The sequence below is a fragment of the Schistocerca nitens genome, chromosome 2 (genome assembly GCF_023898315.1).
Source record: "Schistocerca nitens isolate TAMUIC-IGC-003100 chromosome 2, iqSchNite1.1, whole genome shotgun sequence".
Taxonomy (NCBI): domain Eukaryota; kingdom Metazoa; phylum Arthropoda; class Insecta; order Orthoptera; family Acrididae; genus Schistocerca; species Schistocerca nitens.
The window spans coordinates 579,045,719-579,061,730 of record NC_064615.1 but is presented as its reverse complement, the minus strand read 5'-3'; the positions used below and the strand labels follow the sequence as shown (position 1 = coordinate 579,061,730).

The following is a 16,012-nucleotide window of genomic DNA, read 5'->3' as shown; positions in this document are numbered from 1 at the left end:
TTGTTAACAGGGCAACAATGCCCCAGTGTTTTTAGGTAACTTAGGCATAAACCGTTCTTCATTGAGCTTTGTTTATGTCATTCCCTATTTTACAACTTTCATTCTTTTAAATGCAAGCCTTTCTTCTCAAGCTGACAGGTATTTACAGTGGTACAAAATGAAATGATGAAGGGATTGAGACAGATCATGGAGCAAAACTTTACATCATAGTTTGAGAAGTGTGGAATGTCTCAATCAATAAGCAGAAGCTTCATTGCTTGCCAACGACAAAGTTTTACTAACATTGAAACTAGGATTTGCTTTTGAAATCATTGTCCTAATAAAAATATAGGCTATATATTCCTTATTCATTCATAAAAAGTATGGGAACTGGGAATGAAATAAAGCATAAATATTAGGTACTATATTCAGAATTTTATTCCAGCAAAAAAGCTTTTCTTGATCTGTTGTTATCCACTTTGTTGAACTGCTTGTTACACGTATACAGAAAAATTATTACAATGTGACTTTTCAGTTAACTGCCTTTTTTACAAGATTGTGGAATTTAAAAATAACACAGTTCTATGTAAAAAAAAATGAAATTGTAACAAAGTCCACATCATTGCTTGTTGAGAATGAAAGAAATGTCTCAGTCTCCTGACTGATACAAATGTAATACTATTTACCATTCCACATACATATGATTTATCACAGTGGTCTTGCGTAAACCAGGAAAGTAGTCAAGCAAACAAACATAAGAAAATATGCAATCATTTATAAAATATGTCTTACTACAGATATAAACGTTGTGGGCTGTAGTTCCTGTACAACACATGGGTTACATTTCAATGGATTACGTGAGAGACTGCTAGAAAATTTAGTGCCCAATGAAGCAGTGAAAAACCAATAACGCCCACCTGCGAACACTACTATCTCTCATTTTTTGAGAGTAAACCACTGTTGGACTAGATCACAAAAAAATATAATTTGTAATGACACACAAGCAAAAACCATAACATACCACACAATGATGGGAATGTATTTCAATGTGACAAAAATGAGGCAATTCTATTTCTCATTAATATGTTGTCACTCGTGGAAACTTAATTGACAACATTGGCTAGAACATACTACAGCATACTCTGCCAAACAATGGCTAAATATTTCAAAAAGAAATGTATGTCCCATTTGGAAGCACACAGATCACAAGCTATTGCAGAACCAGTACTGCATACTGGTATGGTGGAGTATCAATCACTTGGAAACACTCTACATATAATGTAGTTCCAAATGTTGGTTTGAGGAAGATATATTTGAAAGGTATTACACACACACACACACACATAAAATTATAATGGTCTGACTCCATCACACACCAGGAACAAATTTTCATAGATACACTGAATATGCTAGTACTAATAGTTTTAAGATACAGACATCACAAACATTTTGTAGCTGGTTATAACAACATAGACATAACGGAAAAGGAAGAATGTGCATCATTTATTAATTACAATAAGGTTACATTCCCAGTTTGCCTCAATATAGTGAGTGCTTTATAAAAGATGCCTCACACACTAGACCTCTGTGTACAAATATCAGTTACTGACATTTAAAGAGTACCAGTTTTGTATAGGTTGGCCTGATTTTATTTTCATGCAATGCATCACTTATTCCCTTGGCTGCATGTTTTTGCCGTGTCAGGAGGTATCGTGTGGCAATTGCTTTAATCAGCAGTATCATATGATTGTCCAAGGGATGCTGATTTTTCCATGTGATCTGCTAACTCCTTAAACACTGGCTTGAATATGAATTCACTAAGCACCTCGGACACACATTTGGAAAACTGATTTTTCAGAGGAACTTTAGAATTACCTGTAGTATAGCACCTGAACACTTTTCTTGCACACACACACACACACACACACACACACACACACACACACACAGATGTCAACAACATCATTCGATGGTAAAATCAACCATCCCCTACTCTTTCTATGAATGAGAGAATAAGCAACATGGCTACCATCCCCTCTCAACACGGATAAACATGCTTCACATTTTAAGGTTTTCTCTAAGTGACGCACCACAAATCCAGCTATATATACTACAATATGGACTGCCACTTCAGAGATAAATTCCAGTAGCAAAGTAATAGTTGTCGTCAGTTGTCACTGCACTATTTTCCGTGCTTAGTAACTGCCACCGTTCCAAAGTGTTATTTATGTGATCGTCAACATCGGAACTGCTGACAGTAAGAATGGGAATATCTTCCAAAGTTATACAATTCCCTTTTTCTGATCCACGGATCTCACTATGAATTAGTAGCCTCTTGTATGCTGCAACAAACTGGCGAGCAGTGGGGTTGTTATTCCAACCACCACGACTTTGGATGGCACTAAAAAAACATTTCCAAGTGGTCCTGAGAACATTTGTAAAGAGGCAGAAACTTCAATAGAGGAGCATGAGTTTGTGTCCCCACTACTTTGCTATACATGTGTAAAACACTGGATATACACACCAGGAATCCAACAAAACCCTGTCTTTCTATTTGAGTCAACAATTCTCATTGCTTGAGGATTTGGACCAACAGTGAGTTCCTTGATGTACCTCTGTGCCTTTAAAAGAAATCCCTCTACAGCACTAAAATTTGCTGTATTTAATGCCTGCTTGAAACCACTTTGTAAAAGTGTTCTGGAATTGCAGACATCAAAGAGACAGTTGAAAATGCGTATAAATTTTACTGTTGCAGATGCCTGTTCAAAACCTGGGAGTTTCATATCACAACAGTACTGTATGGCATCTGCCACAGAATTGCTAAGCAGCTGAGTAGCCAGTTTCACCTTCATTTTATTAAAAAAAAAAAAAATTAAGGTGACTGGCAGTGATCTTGTTGCCTATGTGGAGCCCTTCCTTGGCCTGTAATTTATGTAACAGTTCCAAAAAGTGCCAAGAAATTACACCACCTTGCTCATCCCAAAGAAATTTTTTATCTCCTAAAGCGTTGCGCACAAGCTTCAACATATGTGGAGGGTCTAGGAAAAATGACATTTCATGATCATTCCCTTCAACTGAAAAAGTACTTTTCAAAGTTTCACAATTGAGATTGCAGCCTAAACATCCAGCCATTGACAAATTGCTAGCTGAACCATCACATGTGAGCGAAACAAATTTCACACCACTTGAATTGGCAAGATCAATGCACTGTTTAACTTTCACACCACTTGAATTGGCAAGATCAATGCACTGTTTAACTATCTCGGCTTTTTGCTCACCACTTATACCAGCAGTCAGGAAATACCCAACTGGGAGCTTCCAAGAAGCATTAATAGCCAAAAGCATGAGTACAAATGCTTCTTTGGCAATGGGCAAATTATCTGTGTCTACAGATGACCCCATGTCAACATAACTGAAATAGCATGTACCATCAAATTCTACATGTTGCCTGATGGCAATTTCATCAACTACCAAATTACATATGGTTGGAAACTTTGTTTCATGGTGACAAGCTTCTGCCGTGATTACCTTAAACGCCTCGGATGTGAAGCCACATGCTCCACCCACACACTGGTACCACTTTGTTAATGTTCTGGGGTGTGGCAAACATGTATTAAAACAGCGCCTAACATAATTATACACCCTGTGGGAATAAAAAATGCAGTGTTAAGGCTAAGGAGCACAGTTCTGGGCTGTACGACCTAGGTACAGCCTGTGCCCCAGCTTTCGCAGTTTGTCGCTGCAGCAAGTCTCTCTGCATTCCAGGTATGCTTTCTAGTATATTTTTTTGTGAACTTTCATCCACAAGATGCTTGTCCTTCAGTACCTTAATGATAGCACTCAAAGAAGCCACTTTCTTCTTAAGTCATCGCTTAGACTGCTGAAGAGTTTTAATTTGTTTTTTTTGTACTTATCAGTTTTTCTTATGAGGTGTTCACACTTCGTCTTCAGTTCCTCACTTTCAGAGGATGTCTGACTACATTCTGGTGGTCCTGCAGTGTACTCAGGAACAAGAGCAGGAACTTCTTCATCCTGCACTCTGCTGACGGCAGCCAAAACTGAAGATGGAAGGGAAGAGCTCTCCTTCCGCAATGGTGGCTTTCTCTTCTTGTCTCCCTAAATGAAATAAACGGATGGAAAACATTAGGAACAGTTTTTAACAGATGGTTGAAGGTGTTACAGTCTTGTCATGAACAGCATGTTATAGCCCACTAATTACTCCTATTCTTAGTCCTTTCCAGAAATATAAATTCTATTTTTCCAGCAACTATTTATCTTGTTCATAAAATACTCATTACTCTAACAAAAACTGTTGTTGTGTTCAGCAGACAACTTGAAATGCCTCCCATGTGCGAAGCTACAATTAATACACACTTATTGAAAAAATATAAACTTTGAACATGTAAAATATTTCTGCTGGAGTGTCTTGTTTAACTATCACACTGTATTGCTATGGTGCTGTCAGTTAACAAGTTACCGGTCCAACAGTTGATATAAAATTGTTGTGTTACATCTAATTTTGCATTAGTGGTTGGTGCATATTCAATGTTCCACAGTTGTGGATAATGTTAACAAGAAGGTACTGCCAAAGCTTTTTAATCAATGATATCTTTCAATGGAGAATGTTAATGAATAGTGCATCAAACAAAAGAAATGTTCATTTGCTGTGCTTAACCCAAATACAGAGTTATATTTAACACAGCCCAAGTGTTAATTTCTGTGACTTCACTAAATAATTATACCAGACAAACTTGTTAGCTTCAGTAGTCTCATAATCTAAACAGTGAACCTGAATTTTCTTCTCAAATATTCTCTTGCGTGCAGAGGCTGATGCTCATCAAAAAGGAGTTTCATAAATTTGTTTCTACATGACAATGTGGAGAACCAGATTATCTCTTTATAACATACTGTGTAGCTGCAGAAACATTTAAGTGTTCCAGCACCTCCCCTCTTAAATTCTATATACAGCATGGAATCATTCCTAGGCAAAAGATATGTGTAAGGACCTAATCAGGTGGAAAGTGAAATTAATGTATTCAAATGACCTGAAGGAATCCTCCCAAAATCAACATATATAAGTAAAACTAGAGCTGTATCAATTACTCCTAAAACATAACTGCCATTAACTAGCAAAGACAGTGCAATAAAAATGTTGTACAACACAGTAGACCAGATAAAGTGAGATGTTCACAAACTACTGCCTTAAATATTCACATAACTGATTTAATTTACTTCACACGTGTATTCCATTACTTTCGGAGTTAGAGCTAAATAATAGAAACTGAAAACTAAGTTAGCTATACCCTCCCTCCAGAGCCCCATAAATACATTTTGTTTGTAATACGTACTGGGACATTTCAGTTACATTACTCTACTGGGAAACATTGTTCATTACCACCAATATTTACTGAAATACAGTACATAGAATGGCAAATCTACACAGTGTCCTGTTTAGGGCTAAACTTTACGCCAGTTAATGTAGTGTTAGCTTTTAATTTGGTACATGATGAAGACAAAGTGAGTTACTCAACACTTCGATTATCGACGATACGTACGTATTATACTGAAACGTGAACTTGAAAACTAAGAATTTAATTCTTTGAATTAACATACCTTTTGCAAATGTTCTGGGTGTGTAGGGAAAACTGATGGTACAGCATTTTCTCGGAGCCTTACTGTTGAAAGGGAAGTTCGGTCTATGTCCTCGTCTCGGAAATGCTGAGAACATATAGTGCTCCATTTAGACGCACGCCAATTCTTCCTCCTCACGGCATTCTCCCTCAGAGCTTTCCGACTTTCATTTTTAGGAAATCTAAAATCACACAGGAGAAAAACACGCTATAGTACAAGTGCCGATGTAGCACACGTTCATTCACAATGAAGTTGTAAAATCAAACTTAACGAGACAACTTACACATGAAATGTTATTCCCTTCGATTTCGCATCACAATCACAACGATTCGTACATCCGAACACCACACAAGTCACCATAATAACGCAAAATCATTCCAAAAGCGAGCGACAAGCCTATGCACACAAGCTTACAGCAGCAATGTTTTGGTCGGACTGAGCAAGGAACATAGACTGAGATGGCTACCCTCGGCTTCACATAGCTTCGCAGCTGTGACGTCACGGCGTCTCCCTCTATTCTACCTCCATGATATCACCACTTATGTATATCTGTGGATAGCCACTCTCGAAATCATGGATGTATGCTTGAAATGTAAACTCGTTGAATGAAATGTTTTCACGAGTAACTACTTTGACACGAGAACCGTGCTGACAGTTATTGCTTATTGGAGAAGAGGTTGGGATGTGATGTTGATGTGAGCAATTGGGTCGTAGGGCTAAACCTATGTTGTTTACTTAAATCGTTGATGAGTTTACGTAATAATGTTTAGAAAAGTGTTAAGTTATACTGAATTAATGCAGCTACAGCTTTCCTAGACCCGTTTCAATCAAGGAATGTGCTCAAAAGTCACGTTGAAACGATGACAATGTTGACAGCCTGAAAGCGAGGATGGCGATTGTATTCTGCTGTGTGAAAAACTGTTTTGATGGGATGGGATTTTCAGCAACACCAGCGCCTAGGCGAGAAACTAATCCCATCACGCTAGATACTAATCACATTGGTTAGTATTATAGATGTAAAGATTGTTGCGAGTGTTCCCAGCTGTAGAAACGATAAAAATCTTGCTTCTTTCTTTTAGGTCATGAAGTTGTGATTGTAAAAAACGGATTGCGAATATGCGGCAGTGGCGGTGCTATCACAAATGCACCGCTAGTACAGAGCAAATCATACTTTGAAGTGAAAATTCAGCAGTCTGGTAACTATACTGTGCACATATTGATAGTTTTTCATCATTTTATTGGAAAAGTACAGATTGCCACAGTACCAGTATTAACGGTACAAAATTAGATAGTTTTATTATGTTCTGTTTATAGGTTGCGCGTTTTTCCACATCCTCCGCGTATATTTGTTTTTGATGTTGTTACTGTTTTCTAGGACATTTTTTTATAATACCAAACTACTCCGTAATACAGAATTGCAATGAACCGCACACAAACTTCTTTAAAAACTACTTAATGGTGCTGGCCGTGCAGTAAGCTGCATAACAGGAGTTGCTAGCGGAGAGTCTTGACTGGAATATCAGATACGGAAAACATGCTGCTTCCTTTGACCAACAGTGGTGCCCAATATGGGGGAATACTGTGACTATTAAAAATGCTGACTAGTCTTCTAAGACTACGTTTATACATAAATTTCGAAATTTCCCAGTAAAGTTATGGAGAATAGAGTAGAATGAAAACTAGTCTTTAAACTGTCAAATACACTAGTAAATTAAAAGCCATGTCTAACACAGGATATTACCCAATATTATCCATTAGTTTGCCTGAGAGCCTGTTCACGAGATAGACATGCCGCCTGACTGTCTCTGGAATACAGTTAATTTTTTGTCCACTGATCAGTTTTACAATGATTTTAGACATATTATGTCGCAAATTTATACAGAAATAAACATATTTCTTTTAAATTTGCCATTTGATACAATAAATAATTCTATAGTTGGCCTAATGTTTACTGATAATATTTTTACTCAGTGACATATCATAGCCTGTGTTGTTTTATGTAGCAGTCTAGCGCGCACACACAGGGAAAGTCATACTGCTAATAATAATAGGCAAATAATAATAATCTAATACATGTAGAAGAACTGAAGACTTTTTTTTTTTAGTTTGTGCGTGTTAAACTCGCTGCATAGAAATATTAAGACGTTTATACATTACTGCAACACTGCATCTTAGTCTGTATGTTTTCTTCTGTATTTTCATTGCTATACTTTGTTTCCCCTTTTCCTTCTTTCAAGAGAACTTGACATTCCAACTTACATTTGTCCTATGAATTTGCCACCAAGTACTACTTCACCTTATACCAGTATCCAGAGATGAGGTGTTCAAGTTTTTGTTTGAAGGTGCTCAGTTCCTTTATGCTCTTGATGCTAGATGGTAGTCTATTACAAAGTAAGCTTCCTGCAATTGTAGTGTCCCTGTCCGTCATTTTCAATCTTCTGCTGCAGATGTGGTACTCTTTTTCTTGTGTAGTGGCCATAAAAATATCGGTCTAAGAGGTGCTGTACAATTTACCATTAGAAGCAGTATTGTCTCATATATGTACAGACTTGGTACAGTTAGTGTTTTAAATTGCTTGAATTTGTTTTAGCAGGATTCCTGAAGTGTTAGTTTAGCTATGCATCTAATGGCTTTCTTTTTAAGTTCCAGGATTCTTCGTACATGTACATCTGCTGCAGGATTCCATGTTGGGATGCAGTACAATATGTCGGAAAATGTCTTTAGTACATTTTAAACAAGGTTTCTGTGTTCACTGTATAGCATATTTTTTTCATTAAAAATATATTTCTTATTTTGGAATAGATCCTGTCAATGTGGTTTCCTCATGTTACAAATTTGTCCATGTCTATACCCAGAAACCTATTGCAGTCCACTGGTTCAAAGTGCACATCCCAATACAGAGAGTAAATATCTCCACTCTGTTGGTTCTGTTTTTCAAAATTTGTAAACAATGTTCTTCCTGTTGATCAATGTTTTTTCCTGTAAAATACCTTTCTGCCATTTGCAAGTTCTCACTGGCTCTTTTTTCCAACTTCTTCATTGAGTCACTATATACTAGTACAGTTGTCATCAGCATACATGATAATTTTTTCGTTTACAGCAGTGGGCATATCATTTATGTACAAGCTAAGGAACAGGGGTCCTAGTACTGAACCCTGAGCAACTCCATATTTTACCTGCATACAGTGAGTAGACATTTCTGTATTTCAGATTTGTTTTATTTCAAAACCCTATTCTCTGTTTTCAACAAAGATTTTTATAATATCAGCAGCTTTCCATCTTACGCCACAGCAGTCCACTTTCTGTAGAAAGGTTTTATGGCAGACACAGTTAACAGCTTTTGAAAGATCTAAATATAACTTCCGGATACTTTCTTTTGATGATCCAATGCCTCACTGATGTGTGTGTCCCTCAGGGGGCTCACCACTCTTTGGGCGGGTTCGTGCTTGGCTATCACGGGCCCCCAGCCTTTGCAGCACTTTTTCCCTTCGGTGCTGTATGTCCCTCCTCTTGCTATTCTTTCTTCCCCTCGCTTGGGGAACATCTGTGGGGTATTATTGGGAATGTTCTGAATTCTGTAGCTGACGTGCAAACAGTCTCAACTTTCTCTGTGGCTCCCTTTTCCTTTCTTTCTTTCCCTTCTCTCGTTCCTCCGCTTCAGCGCTTGAGGATCCTCTTTCTTCTTCTTCTTCCTCCCTGTGCACTCCTGAAGGCCGACCCACACATCTGATGCATAAAAGGTGACTGGGTAATGCGTAATTCCCAGCCCTGGGTAGATAGGTAGTGTTCGCATGTACCTCCTGGTACAGGCCAGGTCCAGGGAGGGGTGATTGCCTGAGCTGTAACCTTCCCAAATTGCAGATTGGTCCCTATGTCAGGTGTGACCTGAGGTGTGGACAATCACCTACGGTGGGTGCGCCCCCTTGTGAAGGTGGTCCCCCAGTTGGAAGGAGCGCACCATTGGAGATGTTGGCAATCATGGGGGATTTCCTCGCAATGTGTCTATCATCCTCTCCATTGACGTTGATGAAACGTAAACGTGATGATGCTACTAACTCGAAGTCTCTTCCCGCTGCATCGCAGTTCCTTGTGGTATCATATACTGAAGATGGTCAATCCTTTGCCATGGTCAGCTCGTTTATTATTCAGAAAGGTGTTGATACCACTGCTTGCCCTGTGAAATCCTGCTCTCGTTTACGGAATAGCACTTTGCTTTTGGAGACAACTTCTGATTCTCAAGCACAACTATTTTCTGTTTCCCTTCTCCACAGCTACCCTGTCCGTGTCGAGGCACATAGAACTTTGAATTCTTCCCGAGGTGTAATTTACACCAGGCTGCTTGACGAGCTAACTGAAGCTGAAATACAATGTTGCCTCTCTGATCAGGGTGTCATTGCTGTCCACCGTGTAATGAAAAAGGTCGATTCCTCCTTGGTGCCCACCCGCACTCTTTTACTCACCTTCGATAGGGTGGTGGTGCCGTCCATGATTAAAGCAGGCTATGAAATCATCACAGTCCAGCCGTATATTCTGAATCTGATACGCTGCTACCAGTCACACGACGTCTTGTCGACACCCAGCCACATGCGTAACCTGTGACAGGGTTGCACACGAGGGAAAAGTCCGCCTCGGGCTGTTCAAGAGATTCGGGTAAAGGAAAGAGTGTCTTACCCATTAGCCCACAAGTTACTGGCTAGTCGCAAACCCTGTGTTCTCCCGTCAGGCATCTGTAGGCCAGATCTTGTTACCCCTCGCTCGATGAACGACATGGCCATGCAGACATGAGACCTCATGTTGCCCTCCCCCCCTCTCTTCTCACGTTGCCCCCCCCCTCTCTTCTCACGTTGCCCCCCCCCTCTCTTCTCACGTTGCCCCCCCCCCTCTCTTCTCACGTTGCCCCCCCTCTCTTCTCACGTTACCCCCCCCCCTCTCTTCTCACGTTGCCCCCCCCCCCCCCACTGTTCTCATGTTGCCACCCCTCTCTTCTCACGTTGCCCCCTGCGGGTCCGGGGGTTAGAATAGGCCCGAGGTATTCCTGCCTGTTGTAAGAGGCGACTAAAAGGAGTTTCAACCGCTTCGGCCTTCCATGTGATGGTCCCCCTTGGGGTTTGGCCTCCATTTTTCAAAATTCTACAGAAGTACGAGCCTTTTGGGGAAGGACGCCTTACGCGGTGTACCACTGGTCCTCAGTGCACTTAGACCTTGGCACTCAGCATTGTAGCGGCGTTGTAACCACACCCACTATTCCTCAAATTGGGCCTAAACGCCTGATGGGTTGCACACGTTACGCCCATAGTGCGTCCCCATCTGCACCTACGATCATGATGGACTTTCCATGGCACCCGAAATCCAGCACGGTAGCCAGCCCGTTGTGGTGGGGTCGTCATGTACCCTCTAGGTTGTAGCCCCCTGACAACACAGGGATCGTACTGCCGATACCTGAGCTGCACCCTTCCCACGTCGGCCAAGGAGTAGATGCCCGTCTCCTTGGGGCATCAGAACTCCCGGCAACGGTCATCCTGCCAGGTGGCCCCTGCTGAGGCTGGGTTGCGCCCGTGGGGAGAGCCCCTGGTCGGAGTGGGTGGTATCAGGGCGGACGTTTTGCAGATGAAACGTCAACATGTATCGGGTCGCTCTGCAGCCGAGTCTTATAAAAAGAAAGGTACTGTCTCTGGTTCTGGTTCTCCTGCCCTTTCCCCCTTGGCCACTCCCTGGGAGGAAGGACAGGCCCGTCGGCTTGGGGCGAAGTACTTCCCCCGCTATTTAGTCTGTTCTCGGACCGATGGGGGGACGTTCGCCACCTCCAAGCCCATGTTCTTTGTCCAGCACATCGAGGACAGCTTCGGGGAAATCGAGGCTCTCAGTAAAATGCATTCGGGGTCCGTTCTTATAAAGACCACCTCCGCCACTCAGTCGGCGGCGCTCCAGGCGTGCGACCGACTAGGGGACATCCCAGTGTCCATTGTCCCGCATCTGGCACTGAATAGGACACAGGGGGTTATTTTTCATCGGGACCTCCTGCTGCAATCCGATGAGGAGCTCAGGGCCAACCTGGAGTGCCAGCGCGGCCCCAAAGACCGTCGCATCGACACCGGGGCCTTTATCCTCGCCTTCGAGGGGGACGTTCTCCCGGAGAATGTAAAGGTGATGTGCTACCGGTGCGACGTGCGACCTTACGTCCCACCTCCTATGCGCTGCTTTCTGTGTTTGCGCTTTGGGCACATGTCGTCACGGTGTGAGGCTGAGCCCCTTTGTGGTGATTGTGGACGTCCTCTTCGTGAGGAACATACATGCACCCCACCACCTCGGTGCGTCAATTGTCTTGGCATCCACTCGCCTAGATCTTTAGACTGCCCCGCGTATCAGATGGAGATGGAGATGAAGATTCAAGAATTAAAAACTTTGGATCGCCTCTCTTATTCTGAGGCCAGGAAGAAGTATGACCGCCTCCATCCCTTGACGTTCACAACTTCGTTTGCCTCAGTCGTGTCCACTCCTTCCACAGTATCCTCACCCCTATCCTGTCCCCCCCCCCCCTCCACCACCACACCCTATCCGGGGTCTATGCCTCCGCCTCCCAAATCCCTCCCTTCCAAATCCTCCTCCCTCACGGCCCCTGCCCCCTCTGCCCCAGGGGCCACCCTTCCTCCTCCTCCCCCTCCTCCTCCTCTCCCTCCTCCTCCCCCTCCTCCTCCCCCCTCCTCCTCCCCCTCCTCCTCCCCCTCCTCCTCCCCCTCCTCCTCCCCCTCCTCCTCCCCCTCCTCCTCCCCCTCCTCCTCCCCCTCCTCCTCCCCCTCCGCCACCTGAGAAGCGATCCTCTTCTCAGGCGTCCATCGGGGAAACGTTCCGGACCCCGGCTTCAGAGGTCCGGCGTTCCAAAACGGACCCCGCGCGTGAGGACCTTCTTCGGGTCTAGCCCACCATCCGCGTGCCTCCTAGGACTTCCCAGAATGCCTCCAAGAAGAAGTCTTTATCCCCCTCTCCACCCCGGCGTGTTTCGTCTGACGCTCCATCCGTGAGTCGCTGCTCCCGGCCGTCCTCAGTTTCGCCGGGACGCTCTGCTGCCAGGCGCTCAGCTGGCCTCTCATCGGCGAATGATGCTGCCCCTCCTACGCAACCCAGGAAAGCGGCCGCAGCTAGCGACGACTCGATGGAACAGGATCCGCCTCCCGCCGGTTGTAGCGTTGTTCCCTCGAAACCTGGCCTTCCGCGGCCGTCGAGGTGACCAGCTCTTCACCCGTTTCGTTCCCCCTTTTTTCTGACTAGCGATGGCTTTGTTACATTGGAACATAAGAGGAATTCGATCTAATCGGGAGGAATTACAACTGCTCCTCCGCCTGCACTGTCCGCTCGTCCTTGGTCTCCAGGAAACCAAGTTGCGCCAACTGACCGTATTGCTTTTACCCACTATACCTCAGAGCGGTCTGACCTCACCCCTGTGGACTGTATTCCAGCTCATGGTGGGGTCATGTTGATCGTTCGGGACGATGTCTATTACCATCCCATCCCATTGACCACCCCACTCCAAGCAATAGCTGTCCGTATTACTCTTTCTGCCTTTACTTTTTCCGTTTGTACCGTCTACACTCCGTCATCCGCAGTTAGTCGGGCTGTCACGATGCACCTGATTGTTCAGCTTCCTCCGCCGTTTTTATTGTTTGGTGACTTCGATGCCCATCATCCCCTTTGGGGCTCTCCTGCATCCTGTCAGAGAGGCTCCCTCTTGGCGGATGTCTTCAAGCATCTCAATCTTGTCTGCCTCAATACTGGCGCCCCGACTTTCCTCTCGGACTCTACTCATACCTACTCCCACTTGGACCTCTCGATCTGTTCTACCACTCTTGCCTGTCGGTTCGAGTGGTATGTCCTTCCTGACACCTCTTCGAGCGACCACTTCCCCTGTGTCGTTCGTCTCCTGCACCACACCCCATCCCCACGTCCTTCGAGCTGGAACATACCAAAAGCTGACTGGGGACTTTACTCCTCCCTAGCGACCTTTCCGGACCACGATTTTCTCAGTTGTGACAGTCAGGTCGAATACCTCACGGCTGTTATCATCAATGCTGCCGAACATTCCATTCCTCGTACTACCTCTTCTTCACGTCGCGTTTCCATCCCCTGGTGGAATGAGGCTTGTAGAGACTCTATCTGTGCTCGACGACGTGCTTTACGTACCTTTCGCCGCCATCCTACGTTGGCGAATTGTATTGGATACCAAAAGACTCTGAGCGCAATGCCATAGAGTCATCAAAGACAGCAAAAAAACTTGTTGGGCCTCTTTCACCAGCTCCTTTAACAGTTTTACTCCCTCTTCTGCCGTCTGGGGTGGCCTGCGCTGGCTGTCGGGCATTAAGGCCCACTCCTCGGTACCTGGCCTGACTTCAGGTAATGAGGCCCTTGTTGATCCTGTGGATGTCTCCAACACCTTCGGCCACTTTTTCGCGGAGGTTTCAAGCTCCGCCCATTACCACCCTGCCTTCCTTCCCAGGAAAAAGGCAGAAGAGGCTCGGCGACCTTCCTTCCACTCGCTGAATCTGGAAAATTATAATGCCCCCTTTACTATGCGGGAACTCGAACGTGCACTTGCACTGTCCCGGTCCTCTGCTCCGGGGCCGGATGCCATTCACGTTCAGATGCTGGCCCACCTTTCTCCGGCAGGCAAAAGCTTCCTTCTTCGTACCTACAATCGCGTCTGGACTGAAGATCAAGTCCCCATGCGTTGGCGTGACGCCGTCGTTGTTCCTATACCCAAACCCGGGAAGGATAGACACCTTCCTTCTAGATACCGCCCCATTTCTCTTACAAGCTGTGTCTGTAAGGTGATGGAGCGCATGGTTAACGCTCGGTTAGTTTGGATTCTTGAATCTCAACGGCTACTTACCAATGTTCAATGCGGCTTTCGTCGCCACCGCTCCGCTGTTGACCTCCTTGGGACCTTGTCGACATTCATCATGAACAACTTTTTGCGAAAGCGCCAAACGGTTGCCGTGTTCTTCAATTTGGAGAAGGCTTATGATACCTGTTGGAGAGGAGGTATCCTCCGCACTATGCACAGGTGGGGTCTACGCGGTCGCCTGCCCCTTTTTAATGATGCCTTTTTAACAGATCGAAAGTTTAGGGTACGTGTGGGCTCCGTATTGTCCGACGTCTTCCTCCAGGAGAACGGAGTGCCTCAGGGCTCCGTCTTGAGCGTAGCCCTTTTTGCCATAGCGATCAATCCAATTATGGATTGCATTCCACCTAATGTCTCAGGCTCTCTTTTTGTCGATGACTTTGCGATCTACTGCAGTGCCCAGAGAACATGCCTCCTGGAGCGCTATCTTCAGCGTTGTCTAGACAGCCTATACTCATGGAGTGTGGCAAATGGCTTCCGGTTCTCTGAAGAGAAGACGGTTTGCATCAACTTATGGCGATATAAAGTGTTCCTTCCACCATCCTTACATCTCGGTCCCGTTGTTCTCCCATTCGTCGAAACAACAAAGTTTATAGGGCTCTCACTGGACAGGAAACTTTGTTGGTCTCTGCACATCTCTTATTTGGCTGCCCGTTGTACACGTTCCCTTAATGTCTTCAGAGCTCTTAGTGGTTCATCTTTGGGAGCGGATTGCAGTGTCCTGCTTCGCTTGTATCGGTCCATAGTCCGATCAAAGCTGGATTATGGGAGCCTCGTCTGCTCGGCCATCCCTCTTACGCCGTCTCAACTCCATCCACCATTGGGGGTTACGTCTTGCGACCGGAGCATTCTACACTAGTCCCGTCGAGCGTCTTTATGCTGAAGCTGCCGAATTACCATTGACCTACCGGCGCGACGTACTGCTTTGTCATTATGCCTGCCGGCTGTTGTCAATACCCGACCACCCCTCTTATCGGTCCTTCTTCGCCGATTCTCTCGACCGTCAGTATGGGTTGTATGTGTCTACCCTGCTGCCCCCTGGAGTCCGCTTTTGTCGCCTGCTTCGACAATTGGATTTTGCCCTCCCTACCACCTTCAGAGAGGGTGAGAGCCCGACACCACCGTGGCTCCAGGCTCCGGTTCATATTTATCTCGACCTCAGCTCGCTCCCGAAGGAGGGTACTCCGGCTGCAGTGTATTGCTCACGGTTTGTCGAACTTCGTGTGTGACTTGCCAGTCACACCTTTATTTACACTGATGGCCCCAAAAGTGACGACGGTGTCGGCTGTGCCTTTGTCGTCTGGGCCTCCACCTTTAAATACCGGCTCCTCGACGAGTGTTCCAGCTTTACGGCCGAGCTTTTTGCTCTCCATCAAGCCGTTCAGTATGCCCGCCGCCTCCGCCATTCATCGTATGTACTCTGCTCTGATTCATTCAGTGCTCTTCAGAGCCTTGGAGCTCCATATCCGGTCCATGCCTTGGTGCAACGGATCCAGCAGTCCCTCCATT

General features: G+C 44.8%; 2 protein-coding genes across 2 annotated transcripts in view; one reads left to right on the top strand and one right to left on the bottom strand.

The window, feature by feature from the left end:
• Positions 1–597: 597 nt before the first annotated feature.
• Positions 598–6,040, bottom strand: LOC126236633 (THAP domain-containing protein 6-like). Its single transcript, XM_049946080.1, has 3 exons — positions 5,894–6,040; positions 5,593–5,791; positions 598–4,095 (listed from the first exon to the last, which is right to left on the bottom strand). The coding sequence occupies exons 1-3, from the start codon at positions 5,968–5,970 to the stop codon at positions 3,820–3,822; spliced, it is 552 nt and encodes a 183-aa protein (XP_049802037.1). The 5' UTR covers positions 5,971–6,040; the 3' UTR covers positions 598–3,819.
• Positions 6,041–6,152: 112 nt separating this feature from the next.
• Positions 6,153–16,012, top strand: part of LOC126236632 (SPRY domain-containing protein 7) — an 87,812-nt gene continuing 77,952 nt past the window's right edge. Inside the window, exons 1-2 of the mRNA XM_049946079.1 lie at positions 6,153–6,611; positions 6,690–6,806. Coding sequence (XP_049802036.1) covers positions 6,500–6,611; positions 6,690–6,806 — 229 coding nt within the window. The 5' untranslated portion in view covers positions 6,153–6,499. The remainder of the gene's footprint in view (positions 6,612–6,689; positions 6,807–16,012) is intronic.